This window comes from Rhinolophus ferrumequinum, chromosome 4, assembly GCF_004115265.2.
Source record: "Rhinolophus ferrumequinum isolate MPI-CBG mRhiFer1 chromosome 4, mRhiFer1_v1.p, whole genome shotgun sequence".
In the NCBI taxonomy this organism is placed as follows: Eukaryota; Metazoa; Chordata; class Mammalia; order Chiroptera; family Rhinolophidae; genus Rhinolophus; species Rhinolophus ferrumequinum.
Window position 1 is genome coordinate 72741096 of NC_046287.1, and position 23515 is coordinate 72764610.

The 23515-nt window shown below is 36.2% G+C and overlaps 1 protein-coding gene across 2 annotated transcripts in view; it reads left to right on the plus strand.

The window, feature by feature from the left end:
- Positions 1-19244, plus strand: part of SLC7A2 (solute carrier family 7 member 2) — a 62549-nt gene extending 43305 nt beyond the window's left edge. Inside the window, exons 3-12 of one of the 2 annotated variants that reach the window (XM_033104057.1) lie at positions 26-181; positions 2729-2894; positions 4040-4173; positions 5116-5338; positions 7205-7344; positions 10342-10444; positions 11813-12018; positions 13087-13253; positions 14051-14159; positions 16052-19244. In XM_033104057.1, the coding sequence (XP_032959948.1) occupies positions 26-181; positions 2729-2894; positions 4040-4173; positions 5116-5338; positions 7205-7344; positions 10342-10444; positions 11813-12018; positions 13087-13253; positions 14051-14159; positions 16052-16242 (1595 nt within the window). In that variant the 3' untranslated portion in view covers positions 16243-19244. Of the gene's footprint in view, positions 1-25; positions 182-2728; positions 2895-4039; positions 4174-5115; positions 5339-7204; positions 7345-7595; positions 7733-10341; positions 10445-11812; positions 12019-13086; positions 13254-14050; positions 14160-16051 lie in introns of both variants that reach the window. The other variant, XM_033104058.1, reaches the window with a different exon arrangement.
- Positions 19245-23515: the final 4271 nt, after the last annotated feature.

Genomic DNA, 23515 nt, shown 5'->3' on the forward strand with positions numbered 1-23515 from the left:
TCTGAATGTTCTGTGTTTTGGGAAGGTACCTCAAGTGTTGCAAGAGCGTGGAGTGGCACCTTTGATGAACTTCTTAACAAACAGATTGGTCAGTTTTTCAGGACATACTTCAATATAAATTACACCGGCCTTGCAGAGTATCCTGACTTTTTTGCTGTGTGCCTTATATTACTTCTAGCAGGTAAGGAAACCAATTACACATCTCCCTATGATGAGCCAGACTAATTGTCCCAGGAAAATAGGTTACCATGAAAATTGGGGCCTGAATTCCCAAAACTAGGCAGCATCTGTGTACACTCAGGTTATTATTGGAGATCTGCGGTCCTCACCACTGGCTAGGATCACAATTTATGTGATAGGTATGTTTCAAAAATAAATCTAAGTGTGTGGAGTGGTAGAAATAGCACTTCTGGGTTAATGTCACCTGGAATGCACTAAATAATAGGATGAGGCACATCAATTTTATAATACTGATTGGAGATTTGCCAGAATGGCAGTGAAGTTTCAATAGGGAAGAATATGTAATTTTTGGCATTATTTCGTTTTGTTGGAATAAGTAAAGATATTTGCAAGCATACTAATTCTAGAAGAAATTCTATTTGTGCCATCATCTATATAATGTAGGCACCAGGTTGAAAAGGAAGCATATTCAAGCCACCTGTTGTATTTTAACGTAGACATTACGTAGACAAATGTACTTGATAACTAGGATTTTTCCATTTTCATCAGTACTGTAGCACAGTGGTTTAGAAAGCACAGGAACTAGAGTCAGAGTACTCAGATTTTTAATCCCACTCTGCTACTTACTATCTTTGGAACACTGAATGAGTTAATTTTTCCATGACTCAGTCTGCTCATCCGTAGATATCAGTGTGTATCTTGTACAGACTTGGTACCTAGTAAGCACTTAGATGGCAGGTAATTTTATTTTGTAGGCATAGTTAATACCCTACTGTCCATTTATATTTGTTTTTAAATAGTTGAACATTTCCTGTTTTGATTGTCATTTCTACCTCTATTCCTGTTTGAATGTATCAAGGATTGCACTAAGAATAAAATCCATATTTGTTTCCACTTCCTACTTGATATACCCCAGGTAATCTGCCCCTTGCTTTCCTTTCCAACCTTAACTCCAGCTACGTTCTCCCTTGGTTACAAAGACATGATTGAAAGATCTTTCTATAATGACTTGTAAAATTGCATAATTTTTAAAATAGGTTTACCCTTAAAAACATTAGTCGTTAATTAAATGTTTCATATAGGGATAGAGTTAGAGACATGAACAAAATTTATAGGTCTAAAATATTGGCATTTTGCTTCTAATATCAAGAAAAATCATATCAATTGTTTTTCAGCAAGTGATAGATTTTGTTTGTTTTGGTTTCTAAATAGCCTAGCTACCATTAAATTAGTTACATCTTATTTTACTTAGGGTTGGTTTCAATGAACTTAAAATATTTGGCTTTAATCTCTAAACAAGGAGAAGCATGTGACTGTGACACAGTTAGAATCATTAAATTCGATGGCAAGACTCAGGCCTTGGCCTCCATCATTGTCCTGTGTTCACTGACCATCATGTCTTTACTTTAAATATAGGCTAAACTTACATGATAACTTTGTAATTAGAATCTTTGAAGATCAAAACTTCCTATTATACATTTTATTCATATATATGTTATATATGTGCAGACTGCACATATATAATCAACACTAATGTTAAAAGCAAGTAACAAACTGGGAAACACACAGGCAATACATGATAGGCAGGGTGCTTATAGCATTATTATATAAATAAATCTTATAAATCAGTATGAACAAGAAGAGCCTAACAGAAAAAAATGAGGATAATTTAAATCGGGCCAAACTTTATGGAGAATGTTTTGACTATATGAACCAAAAGCCTTGTATAAAAGTGCATATCCTTGATACAGTATTACCTTATAGAAAATTATTGTAAGATAATTAGCAAGTGTACAAAGATATACAAAGGTGATTTAGTCAGTACTGTTTATAGTTTTAAGAAACTAAAAGTGACCTGATTGTCTATAAATAAGGGATTAAATTATAGTGTCTCCATATATGGAAGATAACGTGGCTGTTAAAAATAAGATTATATATTTATTGACATGAAAATGTGTGTGTGTGTGTGTGTGTGCATGTATGTGCAGAATTCTAGAGAGGAAATTATATCTGACCTTTATTTCCTTCATATTTTTTTCTGTATGTCCAACTTACTTGAACAGGAAATTGATTACTTTTATAATCAGAATATAAAACTATTAAAATGAGAACCAATTTAACTAAATATCTGTTTGGCATGACAGTTGAAGAATTATTTTGTTGATACATTTAGTTAATATAATGCAGACATATTCGATTGAGCTTGTACTTTCAAAATTTTGCAGCTACTAACCTTGATATGTCTTTAGAACAACATTTTATTAAAATTAAGCTACTTTACCCCTACCTCCCCATTGGTAATAATAGCCAAAGTTACTAGATTTATTTATTTCTTGGAGCGTGGTAGCTCCTATCTATGAGCACAATCTGCCTTCTAAAATCAAGTCGGTTATATTCAAAAGACGTTATTTCACAGGCAATGAGTAAGAAAGGGGAAATGTGAGTTACATAGATGAATGCTGGTGAAATAATATCCTAAAGCCTCTGCCTCCAAATGCCATGATCTTTCCTACAGGTAAAAACTTAATTATTTTTTCTTTTCCTATAGGTCTTTTATCTTTTGGAGTAAAAGAGTCTGCTTGGGTGAATAAAGTCTTCACAGCTGTGAATATCCTGGTCCTCCTCTTTGTTATGGTCGCTGGCTTTGTGAAAGGAAATGTGGCAAACTGGAAGATTAGTGAAGAGTTTCTCAAAAATATATCAGCAAGTGCCAGGTAAAGCATTTGGGTTTTTTTCCCTCTTATTCCGAGTTTTTCCTTAATTTGCTTAATTTGTCTTATGTTACATTTTCCTCTAGGACAATGGTTATGAAGTTTTTGGCTTCAGAGACCTTTCTGAAGGTCTGTTCTATTCTAGGACTTTTCTTCCCAGGCTGTCCTCAAGCATAAATAGCTATATTCACTATTGGATAGCTATAAAACCATGCAGCTGTTGGTTCTCAACCTCAAGCTCTGCTCCAGGTTTAGGGGACAGAAAGGAGACTGTAACCATTGGAAAAATACTTTTTTTCTCCCAAAGATTGGCCACTTCTAAATAACAATGAGTATTTTTGAGCCATGCATCCTTCAGATCTTCCCTTGCGACCACCATTCGGTTTCATTGCATTTTTTTCAGCCTTGTAGTAATTTTCAGGCCTCATTTTCTAGAGAATGTTACTACGTAGTTGCATAAGCAGACTTATCCATGCGTTTCATTTTAAACCTGATAGTCTCAAAGATTAAATTAATAGCAATTATATATGAAAGGTTTCATCACAGGATTTATTTAAGCATAATATTCCTATGTGTATATGAAATATGATTACAAAAATATCTATTACATGGAGTGAGGTATGTCTATATGTTTTTCTTTACATGAGCTGTCTGATGAGGCAAAAAATACTCTGGTTTTATACAATTTTTAACATGTAACAAAATATTGAACTTCAGTATTATTAATCAAGTCTAGAGAATTTTATCTACCTTTTCAAATGTCTTCACAGTAAATTGTTTAAATGTGCAGTCCGCCCAGTTGTCCAAGAGATGGAAGTTTCTAGTCTTTATTTCAGATCATGGCTCATAGATGGAGTCTGTGCTCTCAAAATCCTGCCTGGCTGTGCGTTCCAGCCAGAGTGGGTCTGGACCTCCTGCGTCTGCAGTCAGCCTCTAACATCAGTGTCTGTAACCTGAGAGGGTGCCATTGTTGGGAATACCACCGTCTGTAGGGCAGGGTCAGAGATTCAGGGTTTACTTTTAGGTTGGTATATGTCAACTTCAAAAAGCTGATGAACACAGCAGCCTTCTGAGGATGTAGTTTCAGACAAATCACCAGAAGAAGCAGTTTCATATGAAAATGACATTCAGACATTTGTTCTTCTTAGAGAGCCGCCGTGTGAAAATGGAACAAGTATCTACGGGGCTGGTGGCTTCATGCCTTACGGCTTTGCAGGAACTTTGGCTGGTGCTGCAACTTGCTTTTATGCTTTTGTGGGATTTGACTGCATTGCAACAACTGGTAAGAGCAGAGTCTTGGCTCTAGGTAGAAGGAAAAGGTGCTCTTTGTACCACTTGAGGACCCGTGGGTGGCAGCAGAGGGTCAAGGAAAGAGAATGAGATGTGGAGCTGATTCTAGCCCCAGCTGTGACACCTGGTGTATGTGATAAAAAGAACTTACTGAAACTCGCTGAGTCTTGGTTTCCATTGGTAAAATTGGGAGAGCAGTACGCACCCCTCAAATGTTATGAAGGTTACCTAAGATACAGATACATATGAAAAAATACTGAGGGAATTTTGTATGAAAAATGCTTTGCAAGTGATCAAATACTTTATAAATGTTAGTCATAATTGTATCCTTAATCTTCTATCTGGAAGTGCTATTACAGTGAGTAACAAATGAAGTGGGCTCTTAAATTGTCTCTTTTTTAGTAGGACAAAATATATTTCTCTTTATCCTATACAACAAAGTAATCATTCCAGAATCAAACTCTTAAGTATCTACTCTGTTTATATTTTTGCATGGCCTTGTAATTGACCATGTTTTAGGTGATTCAAATGCCAAATCTTATTAGAAGGATCCAAAATATACTATTTTCTTTTAAAACTAGAGTTTAATATAAATAGAGAATTGGGTAGACGTTTACCTGCAGCCTTCATATTTAAGGGCCTAAGAGTATCACGACAGTCGTTTAATCTCTGTGGATTAATCGTTTTAAAAATGGAGTCTATTGTTAAACATTTAATAGTACTGGTCTATCGTGTTTTCTTTCTGGAATTGGATTTTTATGTCATAGCAAGTATCCTTAAGAAGAGAGAAAATTTCACGTAGAATAGATGAATCAAGTTAAGAAAACAGAAGGAACAAAAGCAGAGTAGAATTACTATGGAGGAGGAGCAGAATTAATGCTTTACCGATTTATGTTTTATCAAACATGCAAAACTTTTGTTTATGTTTCCTTAGGTGAAGAAGTCCGGAATCCTCAGAAAGCTATTCCTATTGGAATTGTGACCTCTTTGCTTGTTTGCTTTATGGCCTATTTTGGGGTCTCTGCAGCTTTGACACTTATGATGCCATACTACCTACTGGATGAAAAAAGCCCACTTCCAGTAGCATTTGAATATGTTGGTTGGGGACCTGCCAAATATGTCGTGGCAGCAGGCTCCCTCTGTGCTTTGTCAGCAAGGTACGTTTCATTACCTTTGGGTCGGGGGCTGTTTGGGTTACTGCAAAGTTTAGACAGTGTCCAAAGAATTCCTTTTGTGTGTTTTAAAGATAATCCTAATACGAGGAACATATTATACAACTGTGTATTCTCTGAATAGTTTACCCAGAATTGCTTGCCTTAATCTTAAGTGATAAAGTCCTTTCCCCCCATTCAGTTAAGAGTCAGTTTTTCAAGATAATGCTAGTCCACCCTTCAGTAGAAATGTATATGGTATTGGTACATGCACCCACGTACACACTTGTATATGTTATACGTGTTCATATATGTCTGCATTATAAAACTTTGAGATGCTTATACTACTGGTTCTAGTGTCACTCAGCTACAGACAGCTGAGGCCTTAGGTACAGACTTGACATTTTTTTTCTATTGCCTTGTAAAGTAATGTGAAGTCTGTGTTCATGGAAGCTACATATTGTGGCATTGTTAAATATAATATGATTTTTATTGTGAAACACTGAGACTTTTTCCTTTAGCACTGATCAGAGTGAACTTGGTCTAGAAATAGAAATTATTATTCTCAAATTAATGGTGGAAATTTATATAATATCTATGTGAAAAGAAAAAAGTAACTCAATCTCAAGTGTCCAGATTTTCAGTAGCTGCTTGTATCGATACTTCAGAATTCATTTCTCAGGTTTCTTGAACTACTCATGTTTCGAATTAACATATGATCGTAAGATATTTCATTCTAGTTTTATACTGTATTATACAGTAGAGCACTCTTATGAAGAGAAAATTAATATCTGCCTGATTACTAATTTTTTTAAGTGAAAATAATTTTCTAAAAGTCTGACATTGGAAAAAAATCTTTTTCTATAATTCATCAGCCTAGCTTTTCTTTTCTCAAAACCTTTTCATTTTCTATTCAAGATCATGTGAATCAGCAATTAGAAATTGCCCCCATTGGTTTCTCAGCCATCTGCTAGTGAAAAGTTTTATTCTGAATTGTTTCAAATAGTTTCAAAAATCTGAACTGTGACAACAAAAATCTAAACTTGCCATCATAGTCCTAGAAGAGAGGAACACAGATTTATCTGTGGCCAACCTCAATCCAGATTATTAAAAGATGAAGAAGATATATTTTTTTAAATAAAATATTTTCTTTTCTTTTAAATGGTTATTGTTCACAACTAAGTCATGTATGGAATAATGCAGCCAGTAAACAGTCACGTAATTTAAAACATCTACATTTTTTTAAACTTTTAATCCTGGCTACATCTATGTACTAATCTTATAGTGAGTTGATTTTTTTTTTTTAAATCTTTCTCTATCTTGATTATGTTATGATGCTGGGAATTATTGCTAATTTGAACAAAGATCAGGCTATATGAGGAAAAATAATGGTAAAATAAATATAAAAAATACATAATTAAATAAATGAAGGGACTGTTCTATGAAGTCAAATTACTTAATCTCTTCTTTAATTACATATCAGTTTAGGAGTTTTATTTTCTGAGTTTTTGCCATTAATAATGTCTTAATGATATGATTGATTTGGGTTGATTGTTAAGTCTTAATTACTTAATGTTAATTCAATAATAATCATGGGCATGCAAAAATCACTTGCATTGTTATTTTTAGTCTTATAATTGTGCTAGGCAAATATCTGCAACAGAATAATAAGTAGCACAGTAGTAAATATTGGCAGATATTTTTAAATGGCCTATCATAATACATTTTAAAAATAACAAGACTTTTTAATCACATAATACTGATATTATTATACAGTGATACTGAATTTTATACAATTACTTAATTTCAATTCTGCGATGTAATCTTGCATGAATGTGTTTGCCATACTGCATGTGTTTGCTTTTTATTCAGTCTTCTTGGATGCATTTTCCCAATGCCTCGTGTAATCTATGCTATGGCAGAGGATGGGTTGCTTTTCAAATGTCTAGGTCAAATCAATTCCAAAACGAAGACACCAATAATTGCTACTTTATCATCGGGTGCTGTGGCAGGTGAGAGTTTACTTTTATTAAGAAAATTGGGGATCTTTTCTCATCAAGGATTCTGAAAAAATATGGACAGTAGGTGGTTTTCTGTTTTGATATACATAAAGGTCAATGACTTTTTTTGTGAATGTTTCCTATTTTGCATTTTTGGGGGCATAGGTTCTGCACGTTAGTGTGTCTAGTCTGTACCTGTATGTACCTGTCTGGAATACTGCTTGTAATAACTCACACATGGATTATGAATTTTTCTGTTCTAGTCTTCTGGGCTCTATGTTTCCTTTACCCCGAATTCTGTTTGCCATGGCCCGGGATGGTTTACTGTTTAGATTTCTTGCCAGAGTGAGTAAGAGGCAGTCACCAGTTGCTGCCACACTGACAGCAGGGTTCATTTCTGGTAAGCTTTACAAAAATAGGCTTCTTCAACATTCGACTTGAACATTTTTTGCGCATGCATGACTTATACGGAGGGTCTGCTTGCTGTGCATGTAAGTTAAAAACAAAATCACTGATAAATTTGGGTCCGGGCATTGGGATTACTTACATTTGAAAATTGTGGTGGCAGTGGTTTACTGAAACTCATTCTTAACTGACCCTTTGGGATTTTTTGCTATTTTGTTAATTTAACCATATGGGCTTCTAACAAATGTGTAAATGGCTCTAATGGTTCTTCACTGTATAACAGATATGAAATGCTTTTCAGACAGATGAACTAGCACATATAATTGTATTGTTAACCCATATAATTTTAATTAAAGAATGATTACTTAATTTTTGACTTATTCATTAAGAATAATGATTCAATGCTTTCTTTTTTGTTCAGGATATAAGTTGAATATTGCTAAAGGACCATAGCATTTTTAAAAAGCTAAAGTTTGCCCATTCTTAATTAAGCATCAGAAATGTCAAAGATAATTTATACTTGGCTGTTGTAGTCACTGCTGTGGGTATGGTAGATGTCCCCACTTCCTGGGACATGGTTCTCTAAGAGTAAACCCCAGTAGGAATCTATTTTTCTTTCAACAGTTTTGGTATTAAAGTCATGGTCAAAAACTCCAGAGGCTACCTTTTGGATGTAAAATGCCTTTGGACAGACTCTTAACCCATGCACAAATTTTCAGATATTCTATAGATCAACAGAATGGCCTTAAATGTCCTGTTATAGGAAGCAAGAGAAAGACTCTAGCAAACTTTATAGATAAAATGATAAATTATTTTAGTCGGTAGAAATTCAAACCAAAATTGATAATTTTGCTCAGGCTCTAAATTGTAGGGAAATTAGGTTAGAGAATGCTAGTATTTAATTATGTATGAAATGGGATTTTTTTTTTCCAGAGTAAGAAAGAATTATCTAAACAGCCTCACTTTGTAAATATTTTCTAATAAATTTGGCATTTTATTAGACATAAGATTGGAAAGTCAAGTCACTTATTTTTTCAGAGCTTAGATTTCTGCCCCCATAAAATGAAAGTTGCACTAGATGATCTAAAGCCCATTTTATTATTAAAAATGCATTATTATATTAAAGATACTTTATAATAATGACAAAGGATTACACGTTTTATTAACTCCACACAAACTTTATATTTCCAACAAAACCTTGCCCAGTAATACTCTACTATATATTCAGAATTTTTAAAAATATGTCCTTCTTCCTTCAGGAAGAATTTAATTTGGCAGCATAAGAAGATATTAAAGTTAATAATTAAATGAAGATAATGGTAACAAAGGGCTTTTTAATGCTATAAAATACTGTATTTTTGTTGTTTTTTACTCCCATACCTTACTTTGCTTATTTTTTAATTAGATGAGGTTGTATGGGTAATTATTTTCTTCTGTCTTGGCAAAATTATTTTGGCTATCTGTGATTCTTATAAAATGTATTGAAATTTTAATAATTTAATGTACAATATACTAGCAGTGGAGAGTTTTCAAAGTAGGTATGAGGTGTATTTAAAGGAACAATTTAGTATTGTAGGAGGCATATGTATTTCAGGTGGAACTCTGTTTCTACCTAGTAGTTGTAACCTTGCTAAGTTAACCTGTCTATAAAATGGGGATAATTATCCTTAGGGTAAGCCATGCAAAATAACTGTTTTTTGTTTGTTTGTTTGTTTGTTGTCAAAAACAGTCAAATACTGGTGATTTTATATGGCTAAACCTAAATAATTTTTCCTGTCTCATGGAATTATTGAATTGAAGATAAAATAAGATTATAGAGATATAAAGCTTGCAGAGAGGTCTAGAACACCATATAAATGGAATGTGGTGTTATCTACTTACTAAGTTAGGGACAGCTGTGTAGTAAATTCAAGTTAATATTATCACTATTTTGATGTTTCAATAGAGAAAAAGGATTTTAAATGCAAGTTAACTATTCCAGTATGTAAAGTAGATTTTGCCTCTTAACATTGTTGGGATTTGGATACAGGACCATAAACTGAGCTCTCAAATCTAGTCAATTTTACTGGATTGTGTGGTTTTAATCAAAGTAGAATTTAGCCTATATATAAGAAACATAATTTAATTGGAAGTTATTTTATTTTGTATATGATATAACTCGAAATGCAGATGTAAATCAAAATGATTATGTATCATTTATAATGAAAGCTCTTCTGTTTGAATTCTTTATGGTTTTAAAAAGGGAGCTAGCTAATATTTTTCAGCACTGTTTTTCTTCTGAAACATCAAAAGAAAGTATTCTGTTATATAATATTTTCACTCTTTGTCAGGCCAATATTTTTCAAGTAATCAAAATGGATGATTTTTATAAATCAAAGTAGTTACCTATCAGATAATGGGGTTTTTTGAAGTTTTATTAGCAATTTATATGACCTAAAGAACATCTTATTAATTGTGAGAAATGTATTTTCTATACTTTCTTTGACTAACTTTGGTACTAAAACAACAACAAAAATGTCAGTCAGTTGTTCCTGACTTGAACATTATCAACCGTATATAGAATTTTATCGTTGGCCTTTCACCATTCTTTTCTTTTCCCATTAGCTGTGATGGCATTTCTTTTTGACCTGAAGGCACTCGTGGACATGATGTCCATTGGCACTCTTCTGGCCTACTCTCTGGTCGCAGCCTGTGTTCTCATTCTCAGGTGAGTCGTCCTTGTTGACAGATGGTTCTGAAGGATGTGTGTCATGTGGGACCCAGGGGATAAAGAAAATTGGGACTCACCATCCTTACTTTTAAGGAGTTAGCAGTCTCGCAGAGGCAAGAGGTCATGGACATAGAAACATCAATATAAAGTATAATAACCATACTTGGTCCTTAACAAAGAATCAAATAGAGTTGATAATTAGTGAAAAGTCGCACTCTATGTGAATGGCAGGTTCTTATAACGTATAAAGACACTTAAGAATATTATACTTTCTGTCCCAGTAATTTAGCTGCTGAGATTTTATACTAAAGATTTAATCAAAGAGGCACACACAGATATAAAGGATGTTCATGGAAAAGATAATTTACATTAGTGAAAAATTGAACTAACCTGAGTATCAATAAGAGAATGGTGAAATACATGAGGATACATTTATTCCGTGAACTCTTCTACAACACATAAAGTGATATTTTATTATTTGGAGAAATATATCAGTTTCAGGATGTAAAGCTATATGTAGCATCTGAATTTATTTAAATAATAACATAAATATACATGAAGAAATCATTTTGTGTGTGTGTGTGCGTATATATATGCTTTTATGCCCTCCTAAAATTGTACCAAAATATTATCAGTGATGAACACTGTGCACTAGTTTTAATTTTCTTCTGTGTACTTTTGTGTATTTTTTTCTCAGTGAGCATATTCCTTAGATGGAGGACAAATGTTATCTTTCAATTTAAGTAAAGGCTGCTCAGAGGGAAGAGACCACCCTGGGGAGGCTGGGGCAGATACTAGCAGGTGAAGCAGGCTGATATCTTGACACAGGCTATAGAGGATGAGGATAAAATAATACAGGAGAGTGGCACGCATGGGATTGGGAGGTGGCAGAATGGCGGGGCGAACGAGTCGGGGTGAAGCTATAGGACTTAGGTAGGTGAGTTGAGAGGCAGATTGTGATGAGGCCTTTGGCTGCCAGACTGAAGACTACATGTTATTCTGTAGCTGATCCTTAATCAGTTTCTGTGCTGTTCCTGTTAAGCACGTTTCCTTTGGATGTAGATATTTTCAGAATAATCATCTATTACCACACTTGTCTCACTTTAAAATGTAGCTCCCTCCTGCATCTAATATATAACTTTTAAATAAATGGCTATCAAAGGAAAATCAGAATTGGTGCATATATTATATTGAGCAGGTTTGTGGTCTGACTCCGCATGCTGTGGGGCGGGACCCCCGAGAAGTGTTGAGTTATTGCACAAGCTGTGACACTGTAAGATACCTCATTTAGAGTCTTAGGTGCTCGTTTCATGTGAGCCAAGGATCTCGTTCAGAATAAAGACACAGACTTTTATTTGGGGATAGGTACCAGCCCGGCTTACCTTACGAGCAGCCCAAATATTCTCCTGAGAAAGAAGCTCTGAAATCATTTGCCAGTACAACCTCGGAAAGTGCATCCCAGGCCATCATGCTGCAAGGACAGGGTTTCAGCCTGCGATCCCTCTTCAGCCCCTCGGCTCTGCCTACACAACAGTCATCTTCTCTCGTGAGCTTTCTAGTTGGATTCCTTGGTAAGTGCTTTCACTGCATGCATTATGAAGACCCAACAGACGTGTGTGGCTAGAGCAGGTATGATGTGAGAGAGGACAAAAGGCCTCACATTACCCGAGAATATGTTAGCAACTACCCGGAGCCCTGAAATTTCCACCTAACAGGTCACTAGACTGGAGATCATATTTATGTTAGTAAGATAAATGTATCACATTTGAGTAAATGAAGACGACAGGAAGAAATTCCCTTCGGTGAGAGTGGCAGAAGTGCCAAATCGGTACATTTCATTTGCTGTTAGGGAGCTCCCTGGGTGAACGCGTCAGGCCAAGTACACCTGCTAATCACGGAGTGGGGACCTAAGGAGGCCGGCAGGCAATATAGAACATCCTTGTCTGCTCACCCACAGTTATGTAATCTTTCATTTTTTCAGCAACATTTATTGAGCATCATCTATGTGCTAGGAACTCTGCTGGGATATCAACAGACATCCCTTGATATCTTGAGATATCAAGAGAGATGGCCCTTGGACTCACTGGGCTTTACAGACAGAATTATAGGTAGCAAGTTAGAGGCCTCTGAGAGCCCATAGGATGGACCCCTAATTCAGACTTGATGGTCAGAGATAGAGTGGGTGGGTGGTGATGTCGCTCTGTGAAATAGGGAGAAAAGATGCAGATCATATATTAGTTGTTTACATGAACAATCAGTATTTACAACAGCTAAAAATGGGTAGACTTGCCATTTCCCATTTTTAAAGGGAATTATCCATCCCTGACAGCTTCCCATTAATCCATGTGATACAGTCTGGGACAGTAGCAGATGAGGACCCGGGTGGCACATGGGCAGAAAAAGCAAGAGGGCAGTGGCAGAGGGGAGGTTGACTTCTGAGGGGCAGACAGTCATGAGCCAGCAAGTAGTGTGTCTTAAATCAGTGAAATCAGCCATTCTTCTCATAAAGGAAATGAAGAATCTTCGTATTTGGCAAGAAAGAAGGAACTTGATGTCCTACCAAAATGGACTATTTGAACGGAAGCATCTGAGTGAGGTGTGTGTGCTGATTTTGTTTTGCATCCTTATCTCTTCTGCAGCGTTTCTTGTTCTGGGCCTGAGTATTTTGACCACGTACGGAGTCCATACTATTGCCAGCCTGGAAGCATGGAGCCTGGCTCTTCTCGTGCTGTTCATTGTTCTCTTCATCGTCATAGTTCTCATCATTTGGAGGCAGCCCCAGAATCAGCATAAAGTAGCCTTTATGGTATGTGTAATGAGGATTAGAGATGCTAAATATTATGCACATTTTCTCTTGTACGTTAGTTTTTGTGAGTTGTCTCTTTAAAAAAAAAAAAATAGGACTTCCGATGAAGTTAACCAATGCCCAAGAGTGTCACAATTCTTTGAGATGTTCCTTTTTGTCATAAGTATTCTCCCTACATTGGCTGTGTTACTTTCCTTTTCAAAAACTTGAATATTCTCCCATCAACATATTATTATATATACATAGTAGTAAACCAATTTCTTTTCAAATAATCTACAGTAGCAGAATAATAATTAGACTGTTTTATTTTAAAAACTCAGGACCCTCTCAGGAGGCTTATTTTCACCAAAAGCCCTTCCACTTCAAGTGAAATTATCCTGTCCCATTCTTACTAAGGGCAGGTTTCGGCTTTAAGAGAGTTCTGGAAGTATCCCCTGAGATGCTGTGTGTATCCAGAGTTCCAGAAGCATGTCCTGTTGATGTCTGAACTGAATCAGTAAACCCTAAACTAAACTGAAGCCTAAAACCCATTGCATCTTGGTGATGATGCAAGCATTACAGGCTGGATAAATTCCCTGTGGCTTTGGGCTGCAATAATTAGTGTAAAATGTCATGTTCCCCTTCGTATTCTCTAGAAGAATGAGTTTTATTCAGGTTGTCCTTTTTGTAAGATATAAACATAGTGAAACAAAGTCAAAGTGTATACCATGTCAAATTAGTTACCACCGTGTCAGAATAACTTGGGGAATGTGCTTTCAAAATCTGAGTATGTTTAAGAAGATATTTTTCCCCCTTAGGTTCCGTTCCTACCATTTTTGCCAGCATTCAGCATCCTGGTGAACATTTATTTGATGGTCCAGTTGAGTGCAGAGACTTGGATCAGATTTAGCATTTGGATGGCACTTGGTATGTCTTTTAATATTTTAGCTTTCTCAACTTAGGCTTTTTCCAATTCCATGCACCGTGATTAGAAAGATTCGTCCTCTCCCCCTTCCTGGAAATTAAGGCTTTTTCCAGTTTCCTCCTTGCCCAATTTTTAGAACACCTGAGGGCTTACTTTTCCAGATGTTTTCAGATGCCTTTTTAAAATTCATTTCCTCTCAGTATCCCTGTAGAACCCTATAGATTCTATTTTCTGCAGCTTAATGGATGAGAGAAATGAAGCCCCCAAATGTCAAAGGATCTAACTTATAAATGGCAGCCCAAGACTCTGATTGCAAAGGCAGTGCTTTCCAGTGTGCCAGGAAATTTCTGGAGACATTTTGAATGTGCTATTAGCAATAAATCTCTTTTCTGATATCTAACTTTATTATGAGAGCCTGGGGGGGCGGGAATTTAGCATTAAATAATATAAGTGAGCTTATGTCTTTCTATATTACACTGTTTTTCATTGTAACCTCTTCAGTTTTCTATGTGAAAATTGAGTTGGGAATTAAGAGTTAAAGTTTGTTGTAACTCAAGCACTGAGCACTGAGTTTTGCTTGTATTTTGGGGGATCTTACACAGTGCCAAGGAGTTGGGGTGGTGGTGCCTTGGGTCAAAAGTTATCCATCCATACAAGTTACACTAAATGGTTCTCTTTCTGTCAAGGTGACCATTTCTGGTAAGTGGCTCTGTTGCTTCAGGGACAAGATCCTGACAGGAATCAGCTAACAATTGGCTACACCCTCAGGGACGTCCCACACAGCCATTCTTTTGGGGTCCTGCCACCTCCCCAGGTGGCTCCAGGAAGCTGAGGCTAAATCCCAGGGCACAAGTCTAGAGAATTCACTCCCCTACCCGGAGCCCAGAAGAATCTCTTCCTAATCTGGTAGTATGCTGCTCCATACTTCCCGCCTTCCATTGCTTCTTTCTTCAACTTGTAACTCACTACGGTTTAATGTACTTGATCTTGGTTAAGAACATGAACTACGGAGCCAGTCTCTGTGTATTTGAATCCCCCTCTGCCATTTATTAGCTGGGTGACGTAGGCCAAGTTACCTCCCTGGTTTTGTGCCTCAGTTTCTTTGTAAAATGTTGACGATGGTCCCTTTATTTGAGGTCAGGGAGGGCCGGATCTTCAAATCTCTGAGGACAGGAGAGGAAATAGAATCATTCCTAGTAAGTGGACATGCCAAAACACTGGTTGGTAGTCTACTTCCCATTATTCTGAAAGGGGGAAATTATAATGCATTTCATATCAACTCAAAACTCTCAACCAATTTTTAAAAATATTGCTAAAACCCAGCAAGATGCCTATGTATAAGTAAGTAATAAACTATTTTGTGAGGATACTTGAAACATTTCCTTCTAATCTCTGCTAGCATGGCTGTTAATAAACAGTTGCTTTGTACACAGTTATCTGGCCTCGCCTGGTGGTAGTAACCTGTGTAAGACACACCCACGTTCCCTTTGTTTACACGGGACATGTTTCTCGACGTATCTGACAGTGATTCTGATAATCCACTGCTTGTATTTGGGATGTAATTTAAGATTTCTCCCCATATATCCTTTTGTTTAAAGTGTAGTATTAAGTTTTGATAACACAAATATACTTTTTTTCTACATAAATATCTGAAAAACACTTATGGAGAGAAACACACATTCTAGAAATATTGGGTTTTGAAAATGAAGTGCATTCTACTGGGAAAATATTGATCAAGGACCTTCTGTGGGGTATCCTGTACTTGCGTTCTGTTCTTCTAAAATAGCACAGAAAGAGAAGGCAAAAAGCCCTGTTAAGTTCCATATAAAATTTTCCATGTTCAAACAGTCATTTTCTGACACATCTAAAACGTTGATATTTTGTTATCTAAAAGGTTTCCTGATTTACTTCACTTATGGCATCAGACACAGCCTGGAGGGCAATTCAAGGGATGAAGACGATGATGAAGATGCTTATTCAGATGGCATTAATACAGCAACGGAAGAAAAATCTGCCATTCAAGCAAATGACGAAAGAAACCTCAGTTTACCTTTCATATTCCATGAAAACACAAGCGAATGCTAACGCTTGTAGGAGCAGAGCTGGTCCACAGTCTTAACGTATATCTACATGGAGTAAACCCTGACAGATGTCATCATCGGGCTAGGTTGTCATGGGTTTGCTGAAGACATAGTTCACCCTAATTTATACTTAACTCACCTGGACAGCACCTCCTCAGATGGTGAATTATGTACCTGGAGAAACCTGAGCTCTCTCCTCAGTGATTAATATCCCCAAAACAGAGTGTGTGTGTGTGTGTGTGTGTGTGTGTGTGTGTGTGTGTTGAGGAATACAAGTGTTAAAAGTTGTTGGTGTTTCACTATTACATTTTCTCAGTGTTGTCATTAATTGGTGGCACATACTGCACATACTGAAATGGAGGTATTCACTGAATCCAAACGTGTTTTGTATGTGCCTAGTATGGTTAGGTAAATAACTGTTGCTTTTCCTAGTTAGTCTTCATTAATAGCAATTTAGAACATGCACAAATGCTCAAGTACCCATGTTGGTGCCTGTCCTTGGTCAGGAGAAGGAGGAGGGGATAAGAAATGAGCCTTTTGCTGTAACTTAAAAATGCCAGCAGTGGGATTCGTATAGATTTTTCTACTATGAGATATGCCAGTTAGCTAAAACTTTAGCCAATAGGAATGTTTGCCTATGCCATCCTACACAGGGCAGGAGTGGTATTCTGCATCACCAGATGGCACCCCTTTGAACAGCTATCTTCTCTGAGAGCAGTGGTCAGTAACTCTGAGGCCTTTACCACTGTGAATGATATGCCCCCTTCAGCCCAGTCAGGGGCTTGAGAGAGGTAGTGTGATCTACTTGAGACCCTTTATGCTACAAAGTGAAGGTGATCCCCATAGCCAGAAAACTAGTATAACTGGCAATGATGAGGATATGTTTGAAAATCAGAGTTAGACATGTGTTTGGATAAGTAGATAACAAACATCCTTGCTTTAAAAGTCACTTACATAAGCCATTAGACTCTCCCAGATCACACAATTGGTGGAATGATTCATACTTTTTTCATTGTTTAATAACTAATCACAGTTCAGTTTTTTTAACCTGTCAGACACAGAATTCACTCCTTTGTTTATATTTGCATTTTGTCTTGTCCTAGAGATTTCCTACAGTAGCAGATGTTTACTACATGCAAAAGAGGAAAAAATAAAGGGCTTCAAGAAGAGAAAATTTCCCTGTTCTGATTTTAAAGTGCCTATTCATATATTAAAGGGAATATGGCTCAATTTGAGGGGTTCAGGACAAATTTGCCTCCGATGTTTCTTTTGGAAACATTTAAGAATATTTTTCCTTCCTCATCCCATAACAGTTTAGTGCTTTTTATTTCATTTATTTCTATAATGGCCACATTAAAGTTATTAATACAAGCTCCAGTATTCTCAATAACCCATCAGTGGTTGGGAAATAAAAGAGTTTGGTTAAATACATGATTGTTTAAAACTTTAAGAAAAAAAAATTAACCAAATTGAGTTAAAGCTATATAAACACAGTAACCTTCATTGAGTAAATGATTTGTTTTTATATTTAAGATTCTCTAATTACTATATTTTACTTTATGGGATTGTCTAATAGTGGACTATTTATCTGCAGTGTTTTTTACTTCTCATGAATTATTTTTCTTACAAATTTTAAATGGTCCGCTAGATGAGGCTACAGTCTGAAACACACACACACACACACACACACACACACACACACACACACATTACATTCCCAGGATAAACATTATCAAGCACATCAGTTGACCAGCTCAATCCAAAGGCAAGGAAAACATTTCTGACAGCTCTTCCAAATGATCAGTTATTTTACTGATACCATTAAAAAGCAAGTTGTGATTGTGTATCTAACCAGGAATTTATTGTGATTAACTATCAAATAAACAGGTAGATAGCCTAGGTTTTTGGCTGCTAGTGCCCTAGCATCCCTGCTATAGAACTCAGTACTGACATTCCACAATTTCCAGGGTGTAAATGGTAAAATCTGATGCCAGAATTCTCTTTCAAGTTGCATGTTTCGTTGGAGAGGAAGAGTTGGATAGACAGGGGGTGAAGTATTTTTATAAGGACTGTAGGCATACTCATAAGTCTTTGTTGTCAGAGCCATACCCTGATAACCCCTTTTATTCCATAATCAACCTAGAATAGGCCCTTCACACAGGGAACATGAGGAATTTCATATATGAATATTTAAATCTTTTACTGTAACGCAATCAAGAAGTGTGTTTAGAATGTGATAGGCAGCTAAAACTATTACGCCCACTGTGTTCAATTAGAAGAATTTAGTTCAGAATTATTTTTCCACATTGAAACACTTTGCTTGCACAAATATCTATGAAAACATGCTTTGTCAGTGACTGCTTTTGTTCTGTGAAGACTCAAATGTGTGTCCGTATGTATGTGTGAGTGTATATAAATTATATATATATGTGTATATGTATGTGTGTGTATTTCAGATGTCAGTGTATAAGCCAGTTGGGTTTATTATGGGCTTTCAATACCATTGTGTGGATTTAAAAAAAAAAACTGATGTGGAGAAAGAATACTGTTTTATATTGATAGGTATGCTTTTACAAAATTCTTAGGTTTTAAAGTATTTTGAAATACACAGTGATTTTATATGTATAATATTTTCTACGGATAGATTCTTTTAAAAAGCTATATTTATAATGTTTCTAATATAAAATCACTAAACTCTAGTACATTATAACAGGTGCTTTATAATCTGAAATGGAGTGGGCGTAGGGGACATAAGGGTATTTCTGTTTACTTGTTTCTGTGGCACCTTTTCTGACATCTCTGTCTTGGTATGTGTTTATTAGGAAAAGCCAGTACTACCAGCTCTGTTACCACGTCCCTGTTCCTACATTTGAATTCATAACCTTTTGAATAAAATGTTGTTTTTACTTTCTTAGTATTATCAAAATGTTTTGTATAGCTTTGACTAGTAATCAATCATGTTTATATAAAGTTGTCTCTAGAAATTAAAAAGTACATACACATATACATAGTCTCTTTATTGTGTTTTTGTAAAAGCAGCTTAAATTACTTTTCTTTTTATACTAGGAAATATGTTCTCTTAGCATTTTCAGTGAGAAACTTCTTATAATAGCACCTTTATTTTAAACTCTTAAAAAAAGAAGATAATTTGATAACCATATAAAGGCCATTCCCTACCCTACATTTAACAAGGTAGCTATTCAAGTGTAAAAACTATGAGAAAACTTATATTAGAGCTTTTGATATATACTGAAATACAGATTATTACATATTAATAATAACATTTTCCCAAGAGATGAACATCAAGAAAACTAAGATCGAAACATCATTTGGGATATATACATTAAAAAAAATTAATGTTGATATACATAAAACTTTACTCTTACCAGCCATAGTTGATGGAAAATATCCGTTTCAGAATTAGCTTCCCTTAAACAGTTTTTTTTTTAATTTTTTAAATTTATTGGGGTGACAATTGTTAGTAAAATTACATAGATTTCAGGTGTGCAATTCTGTATCACATCATCTATAAATTACATTGTGTGTTCACCACCCAGAGTCAGTTCTCCTTCCATCACCATACATTTGATCCCCCTTACCCTCATCTCCCACCCCCCAACCCCCTTACCCTCTGGTAACCACTAAATTACGTTCCCCAGATTAATTTTCAAACCCCGTGGCCATCCTGTGGTCACCGACTGCCCTCCAATCCCCTCACCCTCCCCCCCCCCAAACAGTTTTAAAATTAAGAGACAAGAGCTTCTCTTAATTTTTCTGAATAAAGTTTTTTTAAAAACTGTTTAATTTTAAATATTAGCCAAAATAGTTTCTAAGTCCTAGGAATTGTCAGGCAGTTGTTAAAATATTTTGAATTAGAATCTATATTTACCAAATTATTTTCTAAGCTTATTTGAATGCGTAGCAGGGAGAATAAGGAAAAGCAATCCCCCTCTTGTACTGAGAATGCCGGAGGGAACAGATCAGTCTTATATTATTTCCTCTTAAATCAGGGCATATTCCAAGATTACAAACCACATAATAAAGTTGGGCCAAGATTCCAACTCCCCTCCCTGTGCTGTTGCTCACAATGTTCTTTGCCTGATTTCCCTTGATGTGCTTCAAGTGACTGTTAGTTAACACCAAAAATACAATTTTCACAGAATTGTAAAGGATTGGGCTGTACATCATAGAGTATTAAAATTCACTTGATTAGAGTGATTTTTTTTGGGGGGGTGGTAATAACTTTTATTTGGCTAGTGCCAAAATAGTGATGTCTCCATGCATTTACTATTTACATTCTCTAACATGTCCTAAAATATCAAGGGAAAAACTACCAAAGTTCATGTAGTAAATAATGCCAGCACAGTCATTTTTTAACATACGTTTGAAAATAAGGTTGCTTGACTTTGTTGTTTAGCTGAGATTTTTTTTTCCTTCTTGTACAATTATGTTTAAACATTTTTAAATGGCTTTCTGGTTTCTGGATTTTGAGAAGCTTTCTCTGTTATTATTGTGGTGGTTAGTTTGGTTTTGGGTTTTTGTAACATTCATTGTTATATGTACACAGTTGAGTCTTACTGATTTCAAATGCATTTTGGTATGGCTCAACCCAGTTGGCAACCCTCTTTGCTGGGAACACTATACTTAGCTTTTCCCTTGATATTTGCCTGAAGCCACTGCCACAATCGCAGGCCTTGAGCCTTCACTGACCGGTGGGACCCCATGAGGATCATAAACCAGGACCTTGGGCTGATTCCAGGGCCAGGCAGCCTACAAAGTGTGAGCATCTCTGGCTACCCTTGCTGGGAGAGGTCTTGGGATGACAGGATAAACTAAACAGCTTCACACAAAAATAAGGTAGTTTGGGGCCCTTAATAGCAGTTCCGAATATCCCATGAGTACGCGTACATCAAGGTAAATGATCAAGACCAAGGAATCTCTAGGACTCATGGACGGGATGGCTGCTTCTTGGAACTGGCACCATAGGACCTGACTCACTGCAGCCCTGTACCACCACTGACAGCCCTGGGGTGGAAAGTGCATGGGTCAGCTTCAGTTGGTAAAGAAACTTGAATTTCCGACAGGGCTGCTTTCTCTGGCCCATGTCTGATTGAGAGGCTCCTCATCTTTGGTGTCCAGAAGGAGTTCCCAGTTGTTTTATTGCTTTATTTTGTTATCAATGTACTTAATGGAAACTGTTGATAGGCCCCAAACCCCTAGAGAAATTCTGTCTGTAAAAACCAACAGATAACATTGGCCTTCTGCAAAATGTAAAGATTTTTTATTGAGTAGGTAATTTTACATTTAAATGCTTTTAATGATAATCAGTGTTCCTTTTTCCTTATCAAGTTGGATTATTTTTTAGAATTTGTAATAAATAAAAACTAGTACTGCTTTACCACTGTGAAATATGCTTTCTAACGTGACCCTGTATTTTTAAATAAATTTTAATACAACTTATAATAATGTGTATGAATATATATCACATATACCAATAGTATACATTTCACACTTATCTAATTTAAACTATTTTATTTGAGAAACTTTAAAGTTCAGAAATATAGTACAACCTAAACTGAAACAATTATATTGTTAAGAATACTCACCTGGAAGCTCAAGCCTGCTGTGTAAATAACCAAGTCCTACAAGATAAAAGAGATGTCTTCACATATCCTCAGTCCTCATGGCACTCCAAAAAACATCAGTTGCTCCTGAAGCATGCCACCCCAGGACAACACATATTAAATCCTACCACTTCAGCTGCCACTATTTTTTTTAATTCGTTTATTGGGGTGACCATGGGTAGTAAAGTTACATAGGTTTCAATGTACAATTTTGTAATACCTCATCTATATATCATATTGTGTGTTCACCACCCAGAGTCACTTCTCCTCCCATCACCATATATTGGATCCCATTTACCCTCATCTACCATCCCCTGCCCCCTTTACCCTCTGGTAACCACTAAACTATTGTCTGCCACTTAAGGAACCAATCACTTTGACATTGCTTTTATCTGTAAGAAGCTCTTCAATGTCCTCCCAACCAAATCATGGCTTTTAATAATTGGTGATCAGTTGTGTGTAACTAACAGAAATTTGTTATAGTATAGTGAGTAAATATTTACCAACTTCAACCCTCTTTGAAGTTGGAGGGAGGAGTCAAAGAGCTTCCTGACATGGCTCAAATTATTTAAAATTGCAAATCTCTTGAATTAGTTTGTTTAATTTTGAAATGTCTTTGTGTATTTACTTAATTCCTATTGATTTTAGTAAATTGGAAGGATCACCATGTTGAATTAAAAAACTTTCACATCAATATAGCCAGCATTGAAAACCCAGCTAAAATAGCAAAATATTTGCTAAGTAGAAGCCTAAGACCTCCTTTATCTAATCATTGCCTATCTAATCGCTTAGGATTGTTGCTAGGCTTAGATACCCCACCTCTGCTCTGGTACCATGGGAGCATATGAAGGAAGTGATCCCCAGGAGCTGTGTCTAGGCTGTAGGTCCAGGCAGGAACCCCTGGATAAAGGATACCCTCTCCTTGGTGTTCTTTAAAGAAGGCCACAGATAGGTTTCCTTTTCAGGCTAAGGGCTCAAGGCCCCTGGAGCGATGATGATTGTATTCTCAAGTCCCATCTGTCTGTGTAGACAGAGTGGTTCATTTCACTCATCCCATTACATCAAAAAAACATTTCAAAGACGTACAAAACTAACTCATTATCACATTATCTCAACTTGTCAAGTAGGTCAAAGTACAGGTGAAACTATCTAGAAAGTCAGCTCAATACTGATTTACTCACTTGAACATTTTAAGTCACAGATTTGTAGCCAACTCTTAAATACTTTTAGGTACCAAAGAGTTCAGATGTCATAAACCCTGGATAAAGAATCTCTGTTACTCTCTACTAAGACCGGAGCAGTCATCATGATCAGGAAAACACAAGACAGACTGCACTACCCAGGAATATTAGCAGCTTAGGGTGGACCCATCTCTGCACAATGGGAAGCAAGCTCATTTCTGGGCTCTGGGGCCCTTAACTCTCAAGTACTACAGTATTGTGATTCAGGTGTCTGAGGTTTCTTAATGGCTGAGTACCCAGGTCTCCAGAATGTTCCCACACTTGCTCACTGAGGCGTGATATTTCTTCAAGCAAAGACCAAGGGGTTTCACTGCCCTGGTAGAAATCAGACTTAAAAGGCCAATGATCTTGGAACTGAAACATTGACTTAAATTGGCACCAAGTTATAGATAGAAGATGTTTTTCAAAAAGT